This window comes from Triturus cristatus, chromosome 11 (assembly GCF_964204655.1).
Source record: "Triturus cristatus chromosome 11, aTriCri1.1, whole genome shotgun sequence".
NCBI classification, from domain to species: domain Eukaryota; kingdom Metazoa; phylum Chordata; class Amphibia; order Caudata; family Salamandridae; genus Triturus; species Triturus cristatus.
The window spans coordinates 212,879,993-212,905,919 of NC_140594.1; the positions used below are offsets into that span (position 1 = coordinate 212,879,993).

The window sequence follows — 25,927 nt, forward strand, 5'->3', positions numbered from 1 at the left end:
TTATGATACCTTGTTTTTCTTTTAACTTTCTAGATGCAACAAAAAACAGTGACAAGCAACTTATTCAAAGGGAAGAAAGATGGCTACAAACAGAGTTTAAATAAGCCATTTGTAGACACCAGGCTCAGTAAGCATTCAACTTAACAGTGCATCATTTTGCGTGGGGAAGGGGTTTTTGGAAGAATTGACATTGAACCTTTTCTGCCTATTTCATATTTCCATGTTATATTGGTACGCTATGCCTTTCTTTCTTTAGCTTGTTAGTAAATTGAAGGCTGTCCTGTCTGCCAACATGTAAAGGGACGAGAGAGGTATGGATCATCAGGCAACGCACTGGCAAAAATGTTATCCATACCATAGGTAGTTACACATGAATATTCTTTGAGTGTTGTTTTCGATATGAGCAACTGCTCATCAAATATGTGGAATTGCTGCTCTCACTGCTGCCACTAGTGACCGTCTGAGAGCACCAAAGGTGCAGACCCTGATATCAAAGTCTTTCCTTACTTTCTCTCTCGCCTCCATTTTATCTTGTGGTTTGTGTTGAGATTCATGCTCCACTGTTTATAGTTGAAGAGAGTCTTCTAGGCCTTTAGATGCTCTTAAGTGAATCCACAAAGGAACAAGCAAAGATGGTGAGCATCCAAACGTTGGCCATTTACAAACTTTCCTCTTATCCTTTTCAAGCTTGGAAATGAGTGAAATTTCTAGATTGAGCAACGAATTGGAACACCCATAAAAAAGTTGGCGGTATTTGCGAAGGGGTTTCACCATGGGGCAAAATATTTTCCTCATGGATTTTTGTTTTGAAAGTGAAGTTGCACAAATATAATGTCATTTCCATATACAGTTGTACAACTGCATATACAAAATGCCTCTGCAGAGTCACTCATCCTAATTAACAAATATTTTCCATGATTACACTTGGGAACTTGCAACATTCATAGGTTGCCTGATGTTACCTGGGAAGATTTTGTGAATTCCAAAAGTCAGAAATCTGCAAGCATGTAAGGTCCGAAAGTTGTGTACATTTAACATTTCTTTGTTAATCAAGCCAATCGGAGACTTTCTGCTTTGCGACTTACCTGGTTCTAGGGACTGATGGTGATAGACTAAATAGAGGTTTGGACGCCAAAGCTAGTACTTTCTTCTGGGCTGGAAAATAATAGTTTGGAAGACCTAGGATAAGTCTGTTCAGTCATCTTTGCTTAGTACAAATGTTCAGATGAAGGTTTCATGAAAGTGCCATGGATGGAAACCACTTTAGATCTCAAAGTGGCTATTTATGAATGTACTAATCATTAATGCACATCCAAACCACTCTCTCTTTTTCTAGTTATATTGTGGCCTAGTTTGGACGTAAGTATAGGCCCAACTCCTTGGTGTATTAAATGGATGGAAAGTAAGCATGGATTCATTAGGGTGTGGAATTTCAGTCAGCAACGCTTGTGGAGTTTAGAAATCAGGAGAGGGCCAAGTCACTGTTGAAGTGTAAAAAAAGCTGAAAGATGACAGAAGTGTATCATCAGTAGCAAACTGATAATGGAATGGCCATTACAACAGAGAAAATTGATAATTTTAGTTTTGAATGAGATTAACATAAAGTGTGTCAATGGTAGATCATAATTAATTTTTTGAAGTTGGAGAATGGTGAATTGGAAGACAAAGAATTTGGAGTCACCCGTAATAAGGTGTTTGAAAAAAATACAAATGAGTGATTATGTCACGGGATGGGTGTTGATAACGAAGAAGAGGAGGGTGATGAACAAACTTTTGGGGAGGGTCATGGCATGTGTATTTCTATCAACTTGGCTTTGCCACAGGAAAAGAATATGACTGATTATCTAGATAGCAGAACAAGGACAGTAATGTGTCCATGATTCCCAAGCTGTTTAAGGGCATAGCATGTATATCATGACAACTACATCAAAGAAGATAGATACATCCAAGAGGATAACGATGAAAGTAAGATGGTTGTGTTAGGCATTGATAATACCTTTGGAAATAAGAGGAAGGGTGGTTCCAGTGAAATGCTTTTTGCATGACCCCCTTTGTTTGGGATTGCTGTGATGCTTGGAGGTGAGGTACGAAGTGTTCCTATTGACGACTAGTCTCTTGAGGCTTGTGGAAAAAGATAAAGTAGGGTGATAGAGGATTTATTAGAAGTGGGCATTAGGGAGATTTATTAGTGTGAATCCTGCAATTTTAGTGCCAATGAGTGGGGAGAAGTTGAGAGCTGACAGGTGTTAGAGTTCTAGAGAAAAGAAAGTGTTGATAGTTTGGGGTGAAGGTTTCTGAGGAGTACAAGAATGGCTATTCTGATCTTTGTAGCAGATGCATTTAGTTAGAGAAGATAATATCAAGGGTTTTTCTGTCAGTGATGGTGGAGAGGAAGCGATTGCTGAGCATGGCATGGTCAGATGACCGTGTGGAAAGCAGGCGATCCGCCCCGAGTGTGGATATAAAGATAGTACTCGTAAATGCCCTTTTTGAATTCCCAAAGTCATAAATTAAGACGTTTGGTCGAAGTTTAGATCAAACGTCTAAGTTTACCTTTGTGAATCGGGCCCTGAAAGTTTATCTATAGGACAAGAGCCTGCCAGAATTGGTGCCTCATTTATAGTATGGTACCATAATTAGAGATCGCAATCTGCTTGGCAGGGATCACAATGCTTTTAATGCAGCCACCGTTGTGGCAGATAAACTGAAGGCAGAGCTGAATGCTGAGCAGTCACCAGGGTTTTTTCCCCTGCTCTGAATTGTTTTTTTACACAAACGAACTTTCAAAGGTACTGGTTCTGGGACAATTTTGTTGGGGTGCTGCCATCAATTAAAATCTGAAAAATACAAGCATCACACGAAAAGCAGGTATCGCAAATAAGCCATGCCAATTCTGCGAGAGAGTGGTGGCGATATAGTATGTAGCTGGTGTTGCATTTGGAAGCACAATGCCACACATATATTACTTAAGCAGGGAGAGGTAGCCCACTGTCATTTACAGACAGCACATTGTCTATTGAATTGACCACTAGATTTGCACCCACATACAATTTTACTGTTAAAACTGCATAGCACAGAAGCAATAATGCCTGCAAATTCGGTTTCAGTGAATATTTGCCGTTTGTTCATCGCCAAGAAATATGTCTTGATTTGTTTTGATCCTATTAAATCGCAATTCGGCATCGGAAAAAAGGTGTTTCATTTGTGCTTCCCTGACTGTTCATTTATTTTGAAATATCTGTGCAGTTTATTTACAGGGATTTAAAGTGTGTTGTGTGTTAGACGAACACAATATCTACAGCCTTTCCTTTCACACCAGCAAGATTGTCACATCCTTTACAATTTGTAGTAAAAAAAAGAACAGTAAACACCAGTCACTCTGATAAAAGAATGAGTCAGGACCAGCAGTTTGTAAGAAGTCTAAGTGACATTTGTCTCTGTCTTTTAATGTAGAGCAAATGTAACAAGATAACACAATTTAAAGTCACTTTTAATGCACGTCGAACTCCAGCCTGGTTATTTTCGGGGTGCTGCAGCTTCCCTCTGCCCCCTCTACTTCCAGCTCCTTCGTCCAAAGTAGAAGTGTATGTTGTGTAAAAGAAAAAGTACTTAATCCTAACAAGCAGGTAGCTTTCTCCCTGCGCCTGGGGACCACTGCAAGCATCCTATGCCTCTCATGGTGGGCTTGAGCCTAGAATACCAGCGATGGTCACTCTGCCCTAAATTTAGCAGGACGGTGGTTGCTGAAACCTGGCAGGTCAGGGGGCCAAAGAGCGATCAGGTAAAGGGTTTTTGATAGAGGTTATCTTGAGGTCAGTCTTCTTTTAAGGAAGGGAGGTGTACATTACGTCATTTGTTTGCTCTAAGGACGATTGTCTGATTTGTAAAAGAAAGATTACAAAAACTGCATAATCCCACACTGATAAACGTTACCCATGAGAATATATTTGCACCCAGTGTAATTTCCTGCTTTAAAAAATCTTGTTTCTGCGGACAGTCATATTATATGGATCAAAGCACCTTATACGAGCGTTTATTTCATAATATGAAAAGAAATTCTATAAAACTTAAACGATATGGTCTGATATAAAAATATGTTATGGCAGGTGTTTTGCCCTGTGCATGCGTTGTTGTACTGTACTGATTTTGACACATTTTCCTTCTCAGATGAACAGGACATCAGCCCCAAAGTGTTACAATTAATTAGCAGTGAGAGAATTAAGGTAAGAATAATGTGTAGCTAAACAACTCCCAGTGGTGGGTGTACAATAGGGCGTGCCTGTTGCACGAAAATGTTGTGTTGCACATGTGACAAGTGTATTATCTTTAGTAAGTAATAATTTCTAAACAGCATTCAAACATTTAAACGTACATTTATGCATGTGCACATACAGTAAGAGAAGACAAAAATGTGTAAAGTGAAATATATATGAATACACAAAACCTGCAGAGAAAGCCATTATCCATACAAACGCACCTCCAATCTGCTGTCAAATAGGAGTGGCAAGTCCAGTCCACATATGAAATAAATAACCTAAATAAGAGTCTCAGCTGTAACCTCGTCTTTCAAGGGAGATCGGTGGATTTGAAGAGGTTGTGTTGCATCATTAGTCAGTTACTCAACTCGTTGAATAAAAGAAACAATATAAAAGAAGCGATATAGTGTGGAGTTTGAGATTTGTACCGGCATTGCGATTCCTCCGCTTAGCTTCCGCTTTTAGCGAGCATCAAAGTGATTGGATTATCCCTTGTAACTACTTTTAAGTCATTTGTAAACAAACGTTCGTTTTTGCTGAAGATTGCTTCGGTAGATGGTCAGAATGAGGCTTGACACGAGCTGCTCACCTCCGCGACTCTTAAACCGGATGCGCCCATTTAAGGTGGGTAGCCACGAAAGGCATCTTTTGCCCCCAAGATTCGTCCATACTATATCAGGTTGCTTTAACATTTAACCATCAGTGCGTAAACATTCCAGTGACTATCTGTGATGTCACAGATGAAATGGGTGAAATTGTTAATAAATTCTCCAAGTTTAAAAACCCATTTGGATCGTTTAAAAGCTCCTCCCCCCCAATCTCTCCACACACCTCCCACGTCATTCTTCTTATATTATTATGTACATTAGTGAAATGGTCTTAGGGTGAATCTAAACATCAATTTGCTTTATTGCAACGTTTAAGCACTAATGATTAACCTTAGTGCAGGTACAATGCAGCAAAAAGTGCGCCGGCTGAAAGGGCAGGAATGTTGCCGCATTTCTGTCCTTTTGAATCGGCATTGGACAGCGCAGCAAAATGATTTGCAACGCTGCCCTAAACTCATTCCTTGTAAATATGTAAGTTAAGCTGAATCAGCACATAATTCACACCAACTAGCATTATTAGAGGCATATTTAAACGCAATTGGTGTAGGACAACATAGCAAATCATTTTGCTGGGCTACCCTACGCCAATTCGAAAGGACAGGAATGTACCGTATTTACAAGATACGTGCATTCCTGTCCTTTCAGCCGGTGCACATTTTGCAGCCGTGCGCCAACGCAGACACCCATGGTGCAAGTGTTTCTGTGTTGTTAACACCATTATTTTTGTGCAGGAAGGTGCGTCTTCCTCCACAAAAACAATCACAAGAGGCGATTTCCTCTTTCTATGTTTGCTACAGAATGCAGCACATGCAAAGCAGAAAACATTTCTCCTTGTTACCCCTGCTCTAGGGAGGCGCAAGGTTTTGGCGCTGCCCCATGTTTACCTGTGTTGTAACTCTGATGCAGTATCGAATTCCATGAATGTTGAGTGAGAACACCCGCAGCAACACCCATGGAACACCTCTTTCACGCAGAGTTGCTACCTCGCCTTACTCCATATCTACAAGGCCATGAAAAGCCACGCAGGGTGGCTTTACGTGGCCTTCTATATATGGCTAAGCCCTGTTCGTCACAGGAACATCACAAAAAGTGACGTTCCGGCAGCACACAGGGTTTGTAAATATGCCCCTAAGTTATGAAACAGATCTCCTTTCATGAGTTGCTGAGAGAAATAGATAAAATATTGCTTTAAATAGAGGCTGTCTTGATTGACACGCTTATATATTATGATATAAAAGCCTAAACAAGCAACAAGAGTTAACTTCTTTTCTGTAATTCAGTTTGTCCCTGTTGGTTGTTTAAAATCTAAATCAGAAACTAAAGAAATTCTTGCAGAGTGACAAGACAATAAAGGATCGAAGAATGGCCCAAATAATGTCTCATTGTAACTGATGGAGAACACGGTCAGTTGGGTCAAGATTTTAACAAGTAACGCCTACGCATGTCTATGGTGGGTAACTATAGACACCATGGATTTGGGGCTTTGAAATCCTACTTAACTTTACTTATTTTGTTACATTCATAAATTAGTTATTTGTTCTTTGTTTTTATTTCCTGGTATTACTAATTTAACCCCTTGTGAAAAGCATTGGGCTCCTATGTTATGGTGCTGTTGTACAGTAATTTTTTTTTTTAAGTAGATCTAATTGATTTTTTTAATGATAACATATAAAGAAAGCATAAAACACATTAATTATGTGCAAACTGTTGACCTGGGGATTCAAACACTGTGCCGCCAGGTCCGATAGAGGGTTTCTACCATCATGAATTGGATTATTGGAGTCCCAGATGGGCCTGTTTGAAAAACTATAGCAGTTTTGACAAATACAACTTGATTATGGGGGTTATGAAACATAATTCCACTGCCCAATAGGTCGGTTTCCCAAAGCCATACATCATATGAACAAGCACATGACCATGATCTGTTCATATATAAATGTAAATGCCCTGCCCTGTTAGCAGATTTACGTATCTAAATCATACTTCTCTAGCGCAAGCTTAGCCAAAAGAGAGTGGAGTGCTTTACATGGACAAAGAAAAGCTTAAAGTTAACAAGTATTAGGAGATGGAGCTGAGTTGGGGATGGTAATGCATTGTGATGCAGTGTTGTGTAAAAAGGTGAGCAGTGTTTGGCCGTTGTTAATGAATGCAAGGATGTGGTTCCAAATCCTCAGTGAATAGATAGAAAAAGAGTTTTGTCTTGTTTTTACTTTTTTTCACTTATTAGTCTGCAATATGATATTTGTCCTGGCTGCGGGCGTGTCGCGATCCATCAGAAATGGTGCCTGTATCTGCAAGATAAGCGAGGGTGCTGCTCGTGTTAGCTTTGTAAATAATGCCGCTGGTATTGAAAATGGTGGGGGCTGGCAAGGAGAGCCAATGGAATTTCATCAGGATGGGAGTGATGTGATCATATTTCTTCAGGTCCTGGATGAGTCATGCAGAAGCATGTAGGATGCCCATACGGGGTGGCAGTGTGGAATCTGGCAGGTCATGGAGTAAGGCATTACCATCATCTAGATGCAAGAATACAAGGGCTTGAACAGCAGTTGAAGTTGTCTTCTGGAAAAATGGGTTGACTTACCATTTTTATTTGTATTCATTTTTTTAAATAATTGTTATTGAAAATATAACAAAATACAATGAGATGCACACATGATCATTCATATTGAATATCATTTACAGATCACATTTGATGTAATACATCCAACCATATGTTCATCCATTCCATTTATACTAGATCCCACTAACTAGCGTCATTGGGCCATGTGGGTGATGTTGCCTGCCATGGAGGTCACCACCAGGCCCTCACTATGGCAACCCATCATTTATCTGACTACTCCAGTGCACCTTCGCCATCTTTAGATACTCCCCGCCACCCGGTCTTCAGTGTTACCTTTGTCAAGTTGTGCAAGGTACATTCTGAGTGGGTCCCATATGTTTCTGAGCCTTGAGGTTAAGGGCAGAAGGGAAGTGTGTAACTCCAATCGGTGAATTACAAGTAATGAAGTCTTGTAGCCACTCTTCACTACGCAGAGTCGTTGCTCTACACCAATGCATAGTGAGCTTTCCTTTAGCTAATAGCAGTGCCATAGCCACAAATCCACAGGTCCTGCTGGCTGCTCACGTAGCTTAAGACGGTCATCTCCAGGTACAGTTCTAGTCTACCATTTGCCATCTCCGATACAATATGGAATTATCTCATGCCAGTAATGGTTTGACTTTTTTTTTTTTTTTTAAAAAGGCGGTGGTACCAGGTGTCTTTGTGTTTTTTAGTAATGCGTTCCTTAAGGGTGAGGTTGGTGTCGACGGTGAAACCAAGTGATCTGACATTCCATGAAAGCTGGGGTTTGTAGCCATCAAGGTTTATATCATTGAGCCAGGTTTGTACTGTTTCTCGTTTACTGTTCTTGGCAAATAGCAGGAATTCTGTTTTGGTTGGGTTGAGCTCAGGGTAGGTACTGAACTTCCATGTCTGGATGATGTGCAAGCAGTGTTTGAGGTGTTGAATGTCTGAAGCAGAGGAGACTTTCAAGTAGAGTTGTGTATTTTTGCCATATAGGTGAATTTTGAAGTTGATACTGCTGGTATTTGTGAGTTAGAGCACCAAGCATCTCCATGTAGAGGTTGAAGATGACAGGAGACTGCATGGCTCTCTGGAGGACTCCACAGCATTTTGTGACTTGGATGTGTACATGTGGACAAACTGGCGTTGATTAGAAAAGTAGGAGGAGAACCGGTGAAGGACATTGCCAGTGAATCCCATTTGAGACTCCAGTGTGCATCTGAAAGTGGGATGATCAACTTTGCGGAAGGTAGCTGAGAGGTCCAACAATATCAAGAGGACAATGTCTATGATGTGTAAGGTAGTGATTTCCATGCTGCAGTGTGATCTGAAGGCAGACTGACCAGTGGCACTGACCAGCAGGCCTGATCACAGCATAGACTCATTTAAGTAGCGGAAGCAGATGCCTGCTGTGCAGACTGCACTATTATAGTGCCTGGGTGAGCTGCAGGAAGAGGGTGTCCTCTTCATTTTCTGTCCTTTTGGAGAGTTCTGATGGCCTCCGTGAGTAAGGGTAGCGTCATTGACTACACAAACTTATTTTGGGGCTGCGAGCATTGGATTATGCAGAATCCACATGTGCATGTTCGAATGTGCAGGGCTCTGGTCACATACGTACCAATAGCAAATACTGCTACATGATAAAACTCTGCTTTTGTTTGATGCCTACAGACAACACAGTGTTTAAAAATGCAATGTACTTTTAATTATATAATCGAATTTTAGATTTCTATGTGTAGACAACTAAAATAATCTAGATGGGCAATATTTATGTGCATATTGGTCTTTATAACAAAAAACAAACACAGATCCAGGAAAAATAAACTTTATTGCTTATATTTTTTTGTCATTCAACCCGTAGCCCATTTTAATTTGTGCAACAAGAAGAAGCAAAGAGAGTCTAATGTAGGTTCGAACTCTCAACCTTTTTCCTAGTATGGCACACCAGTGATTAAATATGACAGAAATGGTTTCAAGCCACGGCCACGTCAGCTCCTTATCACGCAGTCTGCAGTGTACGTAGTGGAATTGGCCAAGATCAAGCAGAAAATCGAATTTGCCTCCCTCAAAGGTAACCAATTTTGTATTCCAAATATGTCATTGAAATGCCAGAGGCAGAAAATATGTCGAGCACTTAAACCGGAGTGAAGCCTGTTGTATTTGAAGTGTCCTGCATGTTTCGGCTTATCAGAAGTTGAGCAGGCTTCATCTGGTTAGAAAAAGTGCCAACCGTTTCTGTCGCTCCTTTAAGGAACTTACCTATGAATACAATTTTCAGAGACAGGGTAATTTGTCCATACTTCTATTTTTTTTTATTAAAGATCAGCACAGCAGAGCTGAAAATGACAGACTGTCATTGCTCAATTACTCAACTTTCAAATTACATCTAAACCTCCTAAGATCAGACCAACTAACTACTACTCAGTTTTATAAGATCAGTTTGGCCTCATATGGCCAGAGGAACATTAGCAGTGGGCAACAACGACTCATGAGGGGAAGACGGAATGCGAGAGACAAAATGTTCTGCTAGTTACCACAAAACTACCACAGGAAGTCACAATTTCTCAGAGCCCACCTCCCCAAAGAAAAGCTGCAAAATAGTCATGTCCCGGAACAGCAGCCCCCACTCTAGACAGATCCTTTTAAGGATTACATATTTTATTTTGTTACCAAATGCCTGTTCAGTAGATCACGAGGAGACATTATCCTGCATCAAATGCTTGTTTCTTATCTGACTTTACCAATAGTTCAACCAACATCTAGGCAGATGAGTCAGCATTTAGATTGCCTTTGGCACCTTTGCTCCAATCTAAATAAAGCTAAAGAAACATTTTACTGATTTCCGGGTGTGTAGCCATTTAAGACAGACACTAGTGCATTATCTGCGCAACTCTTATGGTTATCCACAAATAATTTGTCCTTGTGAAAAGTGTCCTGAATGTTTAAGCTATGTTTACTTGGTCTGTAAACAACTGTTTAGAATTTGATTATTACAGCTGCTCTGAAGTGCATTCTGCCCTGATAGTTGAAGATCTATTCACTGTCTATTCTTCAATATTATGAATAGTTATGACTTTCAGAAAATGAGACTGCCATGTACCAAAGTCTGCTCCCAAATCAGTGAAAAACATTTCAAGTTCCTGGACGTTTTGATTTTGCATGGATAGGTTGATAATTGTTCTATTTATATGACAGTGGTAGATGCTGGGAAATCATACTTGGAAACCTACCAATAATATTCATGCTGTACAGCTGAGAAGGGACTTTTCATCGTGGGCATCTTAAGTAGCCTGATCATAGAAGTGAACCTTTAGGAGCCTTCTCACACTTCACAGGTTTGAAGATGAAGTCATCCCTCCGGCGCCAAGCGCACGGGGCTCCATGTGAATTTCTTTGTAAATATGGATGGGCGACTCCAAGGGGCTCTGTGCTTCCTATCCAGGCCCTTCTATTAAGTCCAAAGGCTCAAAGATCGCCTTTTGAAACTGGAAAATTAATGTTCCTCAAGATGAAACAGAGCGGCGGGCAGCCCTTGTCCTCTGTATCCTGCAAGCAGGATATTTACAAAGAAATTCACATGGAGCCCCGTGCGCTTGGCGCCAGAGGAATGACTTGTCTGAGATAACCTTGAAGTGATTAAATCCATAACAGCACCAGATTGATACTACAGTACCACAAAGGGTTGAAACCCCACGAAGGCTGCACACAGACTCTTCCAGATAGTCCCGAGGAAGACCCCACTAAGACTGTTAAAATATCGCTTTTATTGAGGGGTCGAAACGTCGACGCTATAATGACAAGTGTAGAGGATCACCCAGGATACTAGACCAACAATTTGATTAATCACACACTGGGTTGTGATTCCTATCTCTTTATTATTTTTTTCACACTGTTCAAATATAATTTTTCTATGTAGTATATGTCCATTTATTTTGTGGAATGTCCTGTGATTTGTAAATATTTCAATGTATGTGCACTATGGAGTCCTTAATGGTAGTTCTAGAGCGCTATTCTGTGTGTATGTAAATATATGTATGACAATAAGCTTACACTGATTTTTCACAAACAGATAAAAATACATCGTTAAAATATAAAACACGAGTTTTGCGTTTTTTGGTTTGGATATAATGTCCTGTTATCTCATTTATTGATTGTTCTCATCTATTTTTAGAGAGGAATAAATTGTATACATTTCTTAGATTTTGAAGAGTGGCAGAAACAACTTTTCAAATACATCATTTCTACTATAGGCATGAGCATACATGTAATTTCTTGGAGTCTGACTGGTTCAAGTGCAATAATGACCAAATGAGAATTAGTATGACCTTGGAAATTCAGACCTGTGTTTTATGGTGTATGAAATAAAGAAGCAAAAATGATTACATATCTCTAGAAGCTGTTAAACATTAAGAGCCTGATTTAAGATTTGATGGATGGTACTCTTTCATCAGGGTGGCGGAGAACATAACCTCCACCATCCTGATGGCCTAAGGTCCGTAAAATTTAGAAATGACCACCAGCCCAGCGGTTATCTCTGTATATTGAAAGGAACCAGCATCATGGCAATTGCTTTCAATGTACAGAATGTTTGGTGGATGGCGGCCATCGGTTTTGACGGCCGTTTACCAAGCTTTTCAAATGTTTTTGTTTTTCTGAATCAAATTCCCGAAGTGGAGTCAGAAACACAAAACCCTAATGACCCCCATACAGTAAGAGTTTTCTTCCAGGGTGTAGAAGACATTATATTTTCTTGCCCCTCACCACCAAGTTTTTCCTGGTGGTGAAAGACCGGCAAAAGTAGACTTTTTTATATCCACCATAATTAGAGCGGATAGTGTAATGCCTTTCCTACAACAGCCTCTACTCTGCTGGGCCATTAGAGGAAGCTTTCCGTCAACTGAGCCAACAGCAGCTGAGTCCACGAGAAACTTGAAATCTGAAAGTCTCTAAATTAGGTGGGAGGACCAAGGGTTTAGCTGTACTTCATCATGTTTGTGTCAGAGTACCCTGTCTTCTAAACTCTAAATTGGGCCCTAAGTAACGTGAAAAATGTAAATATATTAATTTGGCATAGTCCCGCATTCATTAGAGCAATGTGTAAGAAACACAGCCATAATATCTATAACTTCAATTTAGTAATTGCTGTAGGTCTGCATCTGGGAATTACTGTAAATCAGATGGGAAATAAATGGGTTTAAAGGAGCTTAGTATAAATAAAAACAAATCAAAAGAAATTAAAGTTATAGCCATTTTAGCATGGAAGTGGTCATTACAAAGATCAAAAAATATTTAAAGCCCTCTGAATTTTTCATTTATCTTCTAGGTATTTCTGTCAGTAACCTGAGTGATGGGATCTTTATCATTCACGTGCCTGCAGAAGACAATAAACAAAAGGTGGGAGTTCACTTTAATTGTTGAGCAGTTTCTATTTGATATTAGTTTTTTTCATCTATGTCAATTATTTAAGATGCCATGAAGTATAAAGGAATGAGCCCCATCTGATGTTGAACTTTGTCATGTTGTCCATGTATATTTGCACTATCTACACACAATTCAATAAATGCCTACGGAACTATTTAAGGATGTCTATACCTTTCTTTTAATATCATATGCACCTTAATAGGCCAGACAGTGTGTATAGATGCAATATCAATGATTAACATAAACAACTCAAAATAATCCTGTTTTTAGTTGACAACAAAGCAAAGAGCGTAAGAACCTGGTAATAAGAATTTCCTTGTGCTTTTTACCTGTGTACGTGTTTTGTCCTCCATGTGCAGCATAAAATCAAAAGACGAAAGAAGCCCGAAGTGTAGTTGTATTAATCTAATTTTATAATACATTGCAAAAGTTTCTGCTAGATAATTCTGTGGGCAGAGCACTTTATATGAATTTAGGGCCTCATTACGATGCCAATTGGACCGCCATCCGTGGTTTCGTCGGCGTCCGTCGTACCGCCACAGTCTCATTGGCAGTGCCCAGACCAACTGCTCAATTATGAAGATGCATGCTGGATGCAGTCAGACCTACCGCTGGAAGATTGCCTACTCTAACAGCTTTTCTTCGACCGCTGAGATGCCGGTCGGAGAAAATCTGCAGCCATAGAGCTGTAAAGGGAGTTCAAACCACTGTCTGGATTATGATGTGCATTTCTGACAAGCTGACCATGGTGGTCTAATCAGCAGCCTTGACTCGTCAGAAACTAAGCATTTAGGGTGCGTAGTCAACCAAATCCGCTTCTTCTCGACCGTCTCCGGCTTTGATCCCTTTCACCAGGTCCCCCCTACACCAGGGCAGCTGGACCCCGAAGACTATGACCCTATGGACTGCGGAATGCAGGTAAGTCTGTAGGTAGTATATATCCCCATTGACTAGACTGTGCACAGATCGTAATGGGGTACATGCAGCACAAGGCATATCCCCACATATGTCATGCGTGTGTGTACAAATCACGTTTCCTGTGAGCTGCTTGTACGCACTTGCAGTGACATATCTGGGGATATGTGCACTGTTGTTGATGAGACCTTCGTAGTGGCAACAATTGCATCGTAATACGGCGGGGGAGTTTTCCTGGCTTCTGAGGTCAGAATTGGATCACGGCCGTAGTGGTCAGTCAGTCGGTCTGACTGCCATCGTAATGAGGCCCTTAGTACTAGCCATGTATGACTTCGTTTGCTACATTTTCATTTGACTGTTGCAAAGAATTTTCATTTTGCAAGGTTGTTCAAGAGTGCCTTAAAAGAGGTGTATGGAGTTCCTGTTTCTAGTGAGATGAATGTGGTCTTGAAATAATTTTACCATAGATTCTTCGCGTTGGCAGATCTTGATTGCATTTCCTTCCTTGCATGGTGTCTGTGAGTAAAGTTGTGAGCATGTTTCAATCTGTAAGCGTTCTAATTGCTCATAGCAAGGAACACATGCAGATGATTAATTTGATGAGGCTGTCTTGTAGAAGGTGTTTTAGAATGTTCACAAAGGTCACATTCTAATTGCTTATAGCAAGGAACAGGTGCAAGGGATTATTTTGATGAGGGCTGTCTTCCAGAAGGTTCACGTTGAGGTCATCTATGCTGGTTGTTTGATACTTATTCTGGTGTATTTTCTGGATATTTCCACGGGGCCTGAAAACTGACCTTGCATATGCATGGAAAAACATTTGTAAAAGCTATTAAGCCTATTCAAACAAATCGGGGAACACCAGCTGCAGCTAGCTATTGCCAACAGCATTTAATAGGGTCAAATGTCAGAGTACAAGACATTTGTTCATTCATAAGTGTTGAGAGTAATTATATAAGTCATGCTGTTATATTGTGGTAGGCGAGAGAGGTGAGCTGTGCCAGGAATCCTGACAGTCGTGTTGAAGTAAAGAATTCCTGAGCTATAGAATTGTTTCCATCTTGAAATGACTGTATACCACAAAATTATTGAAAAGTTAAAGATTGATGACAGTTCTGGCCTTTTTGTTTTTCATTTGTACTAGAAAGATACAACTGAAGAACCCTGATTGATCTGGGATTGATAGTTGTACTGCATGTATTTTTAATAGGGACTGAATTTCTTGTGAGATCATGTTGGACATTTCCGAGGAGAACTTTGGAGGAGGAGGAAACACTGCATGAAAAGGCTTTGCGTAGAGTTCTGTAACATAATCTTGTACTGTATTTACAACCAAAGGGTCTGATGTTATCATTTGTCACTTTGTTCGATAATAAATAAGACAACCTCCTACCAGAGATTGGCCAGAACAAAGACTCACCTTGCTGTGTGTTAGCTCTAAAGCTTTTTCGTCCCTGAACTCGATATCCTCTGCCTCTTTGGGGGTAAAACTGCGGCTTTTAGTCCTGGGAAGTGGAATAGTAGTTTCTTAGTTGTTGTAGTATGGGCCTCTATATCCCAGGTGGCAGTAATTAAGGCCAGTAAAGCAGGTCCTGCCTCTACCGGCCCTTTCAAAAACCCATTGGGAAAAAACCTTTTTAAGAGATTGCTGAGCCTTGTCAATAGAAGTAAAGGCGGTAATTTATTTACTGAACTCTTTGATAAAAGAGTCTCCAAACATGAGCCCTTTCCCCTTGATACTTGGGTCTAAAGTAGTCATACTTGCCATCTTAGGATCCAACTTGAGAATCATGGGTGAAGGGGGAGTTTGCATTGCCTAAAAGACAAAAGGCCCTCTGAATCCATAGGGACAGTTTCTAAGGTCAACTGTATTAATTCCCCATCCAGCTACTTTTGTCATATCAAATATGTGAGCTAAGGGACCAACAATATCCAGCAGCTTATCCTAGCATGTGGACCAGTCTTTGTCCACATCTTTGACGGGATCTTGCCGAACTTGGAAAATAAAGTGAGTAATGTAGAATCAATAGTTGGGGTGAAGGTGATACTAGAAGACAACGAGGGCTAGGGCATTCAGACTTCAATATGTTCCTTGTTTGTTTGTCTGAGGGTAAGCAAAGTCTTGAGGCAATGCAATTCTGCATGTGTTTGGCTGGAAACCATTCCATAGAATTAGGATAGTGTATGAAGCCAGGATCGAACATAGGTTTCCCCTTAGCATCAAGGACAGTTTTTGCCATGAAAGTATTGGTAGAAGAGAACAGAAATTCGGACTTTTTGGCAGGAGAGGAAGAAAAAAGGTCAAAGGACCCAATGTTGTCCTTATCATCATCTGTATCTTTATCAACCATGTCGTAATCTGTATCAAATATCTGTGATATAACAACGTTTTATGACTTCTCCTGTGTATTTTTTTATTTTTTCTGCACCTTCTTAGGTGTTTTAGAATGCCCCTCCTTATTTGGAGGCCTGTAAAGACCCACATCCTCATCCATATCTAAGGGACGTCACTAGTCAGAAGTGCGACTTTAGGGAAAGTGGGAGCTGATCGCACTTTCTTTACAGTGCATGCAAAGAAGAAAAAGAGGCTTTTCAATTTCTTCTTTTCTCCGCAGAATGGGCCATAAATGTCTTCGACACAATATTCACCACAGAATTCTCAATGTTCTTTGACATTTTATTCATGGAGGTTGCCACAGCCTGTTCTACAGTAGAATGAATGAATTAATTCAAATAATTTTTAAACTGTTCTTCATCCTCTTCATTACCTTGCGACATGGGAGAACTATCTAACTCCATTGTAAAATGAGTAGCCAAAGACACAAATATACCAAATTAGAAGGAAAAAGTTAACTTTTTTAACAGCCGTGTAGAAAGAGCCTGTGCCTCCCAGTGGGTATGTGAAACACAGAGGAAAATAGAACGAGGGACCTTCAGAAGGCAGAAAGAAGGTCGCGCCCCCAGGGAGTGGCTAATCGGCAGAAATACGGAGACCTTGGACCGAAGCAGAGGCAGGTCCGGGACTCCAGAGGAAATTGCACTGCAAGCGGAGGGACAGTTCAATAAAACGCCACCAAAACAAAGCATCACGAAGAGTAAGTGGTAGGCAGCACAAGAGAAAGAGGCTGCATAGCAAGATAAAATTGAGGTACTTATCTTGACTGTGAGCAGCAAAAAAAGAGGACTGTTCACAGTCAAGTGGGGAGATATAGGGATGGTTGTATTCCTATTGGTTGGAATCATTCTTTTTTGTATCCCATTGGCTAGCTTTCTCTAAGCCTTATGGGAGTTGTAGTTTTGTTAAGTTTCTTGACTGATAGTGTTAATAAAACTCAAAATTATTGAAGCATAATAGGAGCCTCTGGTCTTGCAATAAAATTTGGAGATAAAGAGAGAAAGGTGGAGAGAGAGAAAGGACACAGACGGGCAGGAAGGAAATGGGCAGAGACAGGAAAGAAAAGGGGAAGTAATGATGAACTCCCTTCATCAGGAGAGGGCAGAGCAACAAAGAGGAAAAACATAGCAGGACGCCAAGTGAGGGGGCATCGCGCAGAAGGAAAGCAAGGTGTCAGAAATGAGTGGACACCATGGAGAAAAGGACCCAAGGATAACCACCATCAGAAAGTTGACTGCCCTGGACAGAGGAAACCCGAAAGGACCCTGGACAACAGAGATTCCAGAGAAACATGGAAGCTAGGGGTCAAGGAAGACACCAAAGATATTGGTGAGGAGGAGGACTGCTGGTCAGAAGACTGGTGGACGCCACCAGAAGTCATTAAGCAGCCTGTCATATTACAGGAGAGTTGTGGCTAAGAGGGTGCATGACAGTTAACCCGGTATAGGGAAGGGCAGTCGGTCCAGAAGGTTTTCTATTTCTTTCTTTCTTTCTTTCTTTCTTTCTTTCTTTCTTTCTTTCTTTCTTTCTTTCTTTCTTTCTTTCTTTCTTTCTTTCTTTCTTTCTTTCTTTCCTTTCTTTCTTTCCTTTCTTTCTTTCCTTTCTTTCTTTCTTTCTTTCTTTCTTTCTTTCTTTCTTTCTCTCTTTCATTCTTTCTTTCTCTCTTTCATTCTTTCTTTCTCTCTTTATTTCTTTCTTCCTTGTTTGCTGTTTCTCCTTTTGTTTATTAAAGATAGGGACATAATTAGGTAAAGGGTCCTCAGTACACCAAACCGCCAACCTTAACGCAGGTTGCCCCCCTCCCCCATTATTTAAGGTGAAACTTCCAAGGAGAGTGGGGAAACTGACAATCTCCTAACCTGTAAAAGAAAACAAAGGGTGTCCTAACTGGGGAACAAATGATACTGCTCTAGTTTATTCAAAGACAGTCTTTCAAGCACACTCATAGGATGGTGATGGTGTCTATAAATCAAGAGCAAAAAGGTTTTGTGTGGTTAGGGAAAGAGAGAGACATTATAGTCATAACATACAGATATATTTATCTGGGTGTTCTGGTATCTTTTTCCAAGGTCGCTGGTGGCATCATCCCAGTTGACCTGAAATCAAGAGGAGAAAGCCTTTTAGTACAAAGAACTAACAGTATCCTGGCACAACCTTGGTGTAATAACAAGGACAATAACTTTTTCTCTATGTGAGAGTTCCCATTATATTTTTGTTTGCTTCTTTTTAATAAAAAGCCATCATACTCAAATTAGAAAAGCCTCCAAAGCTGTATTTCCATCCATTCCTCTATAGTGCATATAAGGAGTTATTGATCCTTTCAGCTTAATGAAAGTTAATCCAGTCACTTATAAAAAGATTCCTTCAGAGATCACTTTTGTTTTGACGTGTGCTCAGATTCCTTTAACTATAAAGGGTGGTGCCATTGCATGGTACTGTACTGCTTTTTACAAGGATCAGCAAATTAGCCTTCTTTCTTGAGAATCTACAATATGCCACTCACAAACATTTCTGAGAATTTGTAAGTGGGTTAAAATGTATGTGTTAATCACACCAAAATACACCTCCACGTGTTAAAATGTACCGGGAAGTCATTACGAAGTCATAGAGTGCCTGGCAGTGCCTAGCGTTTGAGAATTTGCCATGTCTTGATGCCTGCAAGAATGAGACATTATTCTTGAGACTGGGCAACCCGTCTTCACTTCTTTTCCATTGATTTCCTTGCAAAACTCCACTTCAGCATCTTCCATAAACAACCATAGTTTGAGTTGTATTCTCGATGCCATCATGTCAATGATTTTGCATGCTAAGAATGTCACAAACAACATATCCTTCCGTCTGCACTCTCCTCGAACATGACTGCCCCTGTTGTTACTACCTCAAAACCTAGCTTAAATGCTTGTCCTACTGGTCTTCAACTATTGCAGTGGAATATAGAGGACTGCCCTGCAATGACTATGTCTGTTCAGAAGGGGCAAATCTATGCAATCCCCTCATCTTTGAACTGAAACACACTGAAAAAATAATCCATGCACTGTTGTCTCTTTGTTGTATCCTGATCAAACAAAGCATTGCGTTCAAGACCCTGTGGCAGGTGCACAGGACTCTCCAGGGTAAATCACTACTTTACCAATTTACTACAACTAATTCAGCAGACCGGACCCCTGTCCAAAATTGACTCTCCTTGCATCCAGCGAGGTGCAAATGTTTTAGTGGGAGATCATTCCATGCTCCACATTCTCCCCTTTGGCACTGACTTCCTCTACATACCCCCACATCTCCACCATTGAAGACAATTTTCACATTTTTAAGGTGTCCCTAAAGATACATCTCTTTTGATAACCATTTGACCTGCATCCCAGCTGACATTGTAGCCCCAGAGATTAGAAAATGTTTACAAAGTGATGACTCTAAATATATTTTCTATATGAACTGTACTGACCTAAATGTTCCTTGCTCTTTTAAAAACTGTTAACATTAAAAGAAACGTATAGTAGGTGTGCTAAGTCTAGTGTACTACTGAAGGTGCAAGGAGAGAAGCAGACTGTCTGAAACATATATTCACTCTGAATAAGTATTCCCTGAAACTACTCTTGGGGAAATGCAACTGTTGCATCTTCCCACATGTGCTCCTTGAAAATGTTGTGGCTCTGCAAAGAAATGTCATTCTACTCCAAACAAAGCCATAAACCTACAAGAATAGATCTACATTTTTTGTACATTTCAGTGTATTTCCATTCTTGGATACTGAAAACGCTTTTGTCCAGTTGGCTTGGCCATTTTGCAAGTTCTAAATTCCTAAATGCCAACAGCCTAGGACCAGTCTTTAGAAAGTGACTGATAGCTTGCTGTTGGACTTGGCCCTTCTGGCAGGTTCACCCCTGAACTTTTTGCTTTTATTGGTGACCTGGTGGTAGTGATTTTTGGTTTCTGCGCACTTTCCCTGTGTCCCAGGGTAAAGTGCGTGCGCACTCTGAGTGCATGTGGTGAGATAGGCCTGCCCTCCCATAGGAATGCATGGGGAATGTATGTATCCCTGGTAGTTCCTGATGCGTGGGGTGTGCAGGCCCGAGTTTGGTATGTGCGGACTCTTGTGATTGAATGCTGCGCGATGATGTGTGCGGCATGCATGTACCTAGTGTGGAAGTGCCACATCTAGAAGTGGGCACTTCTGTGTGCAGTGTGTCTGGCGTGTGATTGGCTGGAGCTGGCTGGTGAGCCTGGCTCCAGGAGTCTGGTTGGGTCTGCCCCAGTGGTGAGTGTGAGATTAGCATGCTGATGGCTGGGGAGGAGTGCACCTTGGACCTGAATAGGGCAGGGCTTTCCCCACACAATGCTGGCTCCGCCCCCTGTGGTGCGACTGACGACCCTAGCCCTGCCAGTGAATAGAGTGAGGGGCTGAGCACATCAAGGGTGCTCCCCAACCAGCTGCGACTGGTTTTCCCCCTCACCCTGAACCAAGAACAAAGGGTTTTAGTGTATAAAAATGGGGCTGTGTCCCCACAGAAACTGTTCTCTTCCAGGATCCTGAGGGGGCTGCTGCTGCTGGAGGCCAGGAGGAACCGCCACTTTGGACTGCCTTCCTGCCTGGAGGGCCCAGTGAGCTGGCCCCTGGCCCAGCCTTGCCCCCTGGCCCAGCCTTGCCCCCTGCCCACCTTCCTAAGAACTTTGCTGGACTTTTGTGCTTACTGGCACCCCAAAGCGCCTGGAAGCGCTTTTATTTTACCTATAGCGCTAGGAGCGCTTTAAGTGTGGCCAGCAGCGCGGCGCTGCACTTATTAGCGAGGGAACCCCGATGTAGGGATTCCCTGCTATTTTTGCAACATTCCGAGCGGGTGCCCACCCCGCATTGTTGCGCTCGTTGGCGGGTGCCCACCCCGCTTATTTCATCTTTAAACGACTGGCGGGAGCCTACCCCGCGTTATTGCCGCCTCAGGGAATAACTTTGCTCACTTGCGGGAGCCTACCCCGCTTATTTAAGTATTCATACGGCGGGTGCCCACTCCGCCGTATATTACATATACCGAGGGAGCCCACCCCTCTTATCGCTGGAAAGATCACCGCCGCGGCCCCCGCGGAACAGGAAGTCAGGCAGTTCTGGTGGTGACGTGGGCGGGGCGCTAGACAACCATCCGGAAGTCCAAGCAGGGCTCCCGTGAGCGTGAGGGAGCCCCGCGGTACTGGAGGAAGGAACTGACGGGAGCCTACCCAGCGCTCCCGTGGCAAGGCCGTCCCGGAGGAGAGAGCCCCCGAGGAGCGGGAGCTCTCTTGTGCCGTCGTACTGCCCCACAGAGTCCGGTGTGCCTAGAGCATCGAAGGCTCCCGAGGAGAAGTGCAGCAGGCCGGTGACAAAGAGCGGAGTCCCCTGAGAACAGCCCGGTAAGTCAGTAAGGGCTGGGGGGACTCCGTGTGTGTGTGTGCTGGGTGCCGGTCCCCGACCGGCCTACTTCCCAAGCGGCCCCTGCCTGAAAAGGGGGGGGGGGGCGCTCCAACGCCGGCCATCCCTATTGTCTAAGAGTCCAGAGGGACTCAAACTGCGGGGGCATTCTGTGGATAATCAGAGCGGCCCCGGAAGGCAGTGGGCCGCTCCAACGTTGGGCGCATTGGTTGCTTAAAGCCCACGAGGCTCCCACCACGTTTTAGGGGGCATTTCTATGTCAATCAGAGCGGCCCCGGAAGGCAGCGGGCCGCTCCAACGTCTTAGGGGCACATTTGTTTATTGAGCCTGTGAGGCTCTAACGGGGGCATTTCTTTATTGTTCAGAGCCCAGAGGGGCTCAGGGGACAGTCCGTGGACAGAGCCTGCCAGGCTCCAGCGTTGGCCCCATCATTGTCCTACAGCTGCCCAGCACTTCATGGGCAGCTGCTCCGTTTAGGCCCCTGACTCTGCTGGACGTAGGGCGTCTTGCCCCTTCAAGGCCAGTTGGCCTAGGGACTGCCACAGGTGGTGGCGACTGTGAGTTTTGCGCTATTGTTCCTAACCTGCACCTCTGAATGTGTGTTTATGCGTCATGTGCCTTGTTTTACACCACTGAATGTTTTTATGCATCATGTGTTTTCCTTCCCTACACCTCTGAATGTGTTGTGATGCATCATGTGTAATGTGCGTGTACCCCTACAGGTATTGTGATACTTAGGTGGTGGTTTTTCTCCTAGTACAGGTGGTGCTAGTGAGGTCCTAGTTCCCTGCGCGAAATTTTCCTAAGGTGGTTAGGGTTGCGTAGGTGGTACTTACCTGTTACCAGTAGTTACTGGTTGTGCGCTATATGTGTTATTTTGTGCTACAATAATTTTATATTCTATGTCCTAAGTGCTATGTTCTAAAAGTGCTAATTCCCGACAGTGGTCCTTGTGGCCCTGTCCCCTGTACATATAATCCCTTGTAAATTCTGCCCGTGCCTGTTGGCACATTGTAGAGTGTGTGTTCTTATCTAATGTGTTTTGGTACAATACAAAGGCTATTTTTATATAATACCTTGTGTGGAGTTTCCTTTGTGGTGGGCCTTGGGTGTTGTTGCTGGGTGCGCGCGCAAACGCTTTACACATCGCCTCGGAGATAAGCCTGACTGCTCGTGCCAAGCTACCAAGGGGGTGAGCAGGGGTTATCTTTGGCGTGTAACTTCCTTGCCCTGACTAGAGTGGTGGTTTCTGCCTGACTTTGGCGCAAGCCTTAGCCAACCAGAAATCGCCATTTCTAACATTGGTGATCAGCGGTGGGATTTGGACTTGCGTTTGCGCTGTACCGCAGCAGCAACTGGCTGCACCACAAAACTCTGCATTTAGATAATCACATGGTATAGGGATTATTGTGCTAAGTTTGTTTTTGTCATTTCTGTGGAAATGTGTTTCTGGATTCACCAGTAAGGGTGGGATCCAGTGGTGGCAGCATAATAGCGTCCAGTACATTTGTTCCCCGCCCTGCGCCCAGAGTTTGGTACCTGTGTCACGTGTGGTCAGGTTGAGGAATCAGGGGTGGTAGAAACTGCCTTACCAGTCCGAGGGGAGGGTTGTGTGTGGATGAATGGTGCGTGGCACTAGGCAAGTGAGTGTGAGTTCTCTGGGATAGAGAGCTTGCTGAACCCTTTTTGTGAATTGTGTGCCCCTGTTAAGCTCAGACCCCTAGGTTCCCTGTGTAATTCTTTCACCAGAACGTCCGCCAAAATGGAGCCAGCTTTTGATTTCTGTGATCTGTTTGGGTACAGTATGTTGGAGTTGGTAAGGTTCTGTGAAGAGAGAGACATAGGGGTGGATGAGTCAGACACTCAGTTCGAACTTAGAAGCAGCCTGATCCTATGGCAAAAGGGTCAATGGGGTATTGAGCGCAGTAGGATAAGGGCCCGGGCCTCACACCAGGAGGGTGGTGGGTCTGTGGGGAGCCCTGAAGATTCAGAAGAAGAGGAAGAAAGTAACCTGACAGGGACGCCAGTAGATAGGGAGTCCCTTGCTGGGTCCAGTGTCAGGAGCAGCACACCAACCCTTTCCCTGTCCCCAGAGGAGTGGGTAGATAGGAGGGAAGAGAGGGAGCATCAGCTGGCCATGGAGAAGCTCAGGATAGAGCATGCCAAGCTGGAGACCGAGAGGGTCTTAGCTCAGAAGCAGATGGCTGAGGCTGAGAGGGCCTTTGCCAGAGAGAAATTAGCTCTGGGGGGGAAGTTGTCCCCTGTGCGCAGTGGTAGTTTTCTGGATTCCCCAGGGAGGGTTGAGTCCAGTGGTGGCAGCCATATAGATTTCAGTGTAGGAAATCCCAGTCCCAGTTCCCCCAGTCTGGTACCTGTTTCCCAGGAGGAGGAGTTAAGGTTGAAATTCAGGGGCAGTAGGAAACTGTCTCACCAGTCTTGGGAGGAGTTTGTGGATGAATGTGAGAATGCACTGTTTGATTGGATAGGAGTTTCCGCAGAATCTGATTTTGATAAACTGTGTAATCTGGTTCTCAAAGAACACCTGCTCAGTTGTTGTGTGCCGGGGTTGCGCCAACACCTGTTGGGGTGTGGATTGTCTGAGCCATTTGAGCTTGGGGATGAAGCAGAGCGCTGGGAAAGTGCTAGAGGTTCTCTAGAGTCATTAGGGAGTGACTCCAAAAGTAGTGGCTCAGGTATCTTCCAGCCCAGCATGGTGGAAGAGGCTCAGTGTAGCCCAGCTAGGTCCCAGGATAGCGAGGAGGGTGTAGGGGCTTACTGCCTGGCTCAGTGGAGCAGGAGTGAGAGGGTGACCGAGGGTCCCCAGACGCACGAAACCCTGCCTCAGGACTTCGATGGTTTCATGAGGGAACACCAAGTTGGGGACCTAGGCTGTCCTGTTACTCCACTTGAGGAAGATCTCTTAGTGAGTAGAGGACCTGGAGCGCCTGTAAACAGGGCTCCTGTGGTTCTAGAGTCTGGCAGTACCGCTCCGGTAGGGAGGGTACAGGAGTCCAGTGTGAGGAGTGATTGGGGGATGAGTTCCCCAGTGGAAGAGCCGGTGGGTCAGGGACTACCCAGTTGGGCTAGGATCCCGCGTAGTGACCATGGTGACAACACTTCTGTTCTGGGGGATCTCTGCGCACTGTCAGGTGGACAGGGGACGGGAGATCAGCGCCAGACAGACAGTCACACGACATATGTGTCTTTTGTTAGCCTCAGGGGGATGGAGTGTAGATCCCCAGAAGTCCTGGAGTGCCAGGCGATTATTCCACCAAAGGTTCTAGGCCGGAGGTTGGAAGGCCAGGTTCAGGGTCAGCCTGACCTGAAGGGTAGGGCGACTGTAACCAGTGTCCTGACCGGTTCTTCTTCCAGAGGTACCGCCCCAGTTGGTAGGGAGCAGGGCTCTGGAAGGGGGTGCAGAGGGTGGGAGAGCCCACCTCTGACCCCGGTGCAACCTAAGGGGTTAAACCCTGGGTTGGAATGGCGTTCTAGGTGTACCCCTCGCCAGAGGAGGAGGAACCCTAGGAGAAGAGGTAGGGGGAGGAGAGCCTTCCCTGAGACTCCTGGTCAGCCTGAGGGTGTAGACCCTAGGCTGGAGTACCAGTGGCAGTCTAGTCCTGTCTTGCAGACAGGAAGAGTGGAGAATGGCCGCTATCTGCCAGGGGTTACTACCCCCCACTCTGTGATTAGGCAAGGACCAGTGGCACCTGGGTGGCCTAGGGCCTGGTCTTGGCCGCGGACAACTTGGGAGTACCAGTGGGGTAGCCCAGTTGGTCCGGACAGTGGTTTTAGAAGGAATCCCATGGGTTCACCGTGGCGTAGAACAGGAGGGTGTCCCTGCAGTTGCGGGCCCGCGTCCGTGTTCTATCGCCCCAAGCAGGGCAGTCCATCACGGTGGTGATTGGTCTGCCCTGCGTTTTGGCTGGAAGGGGGTTGTGTTGGACTTGGCCCTTCTGGCAGGTTCACCCCTGAACTTTTTGCTTTTATTGGTGACCTGGTGGTAGTGATTTTTGGTTTCTGCGCACTTTCCCTGTGTCCCAGGGTAAAGTGCGTGCGCACTCTGAGTGCATGTGGTGAGATAGGCCTGCCCTCCCATAGGAATGCATGGGGAATGGGGGGCGGAGCTAGCCGGCAGCGATGGCGGATGCGTGAGTGCGGAGCTCCTCGCTGTAACCCTCACAAGATCCGTCCAATGATCCTGCCCAACTGTGCTGCCTAGTGGGGAACAAGGGGGAATCCTCCCTCCTCGGAGCGGTGTTGCCGGTGGGGCCCCCCTGACTAGATAGGGGGCCGAGTGTGCTGATGCGCGGGCCGAAGCTGTGGCTTGCGGGCAGGCCCGGCGTCCCCGGCCTCTTCTGAGGACGCCCC

The 25,927-nt window shown here is 43.9% G+C and overlaps 1 protein-coding gene across 1 annotated transcript in view; it reads left to right on the forward strand.

The window, feature by feature from the left end:
- MYO1H (myosin IH) overlaps positions 1-25,927 on the forward strand; it is a 606,720-nt gene that overhangs the window by 529,048 nt on the left and 51,745 nt on the right. The window contains exons 27-30 of the mRNA XM_085633501.1: positions 34-127; positions 4,168-4,223; positions 9,366-9,501; positions 12,754-12,824. Coding sequence (XP_085489627.1) covers positions 34-127; positions 4,168-4,223; positions 9,366-9,501; positions 12,754-12,824 — 357 coding nt within the window. The remainder of the gene's footprint in view (positions 1-33; positions 128-4,167; positions 4,224-9,365; positions 9,502-12,753; positions 12,825-25,927) is intronic.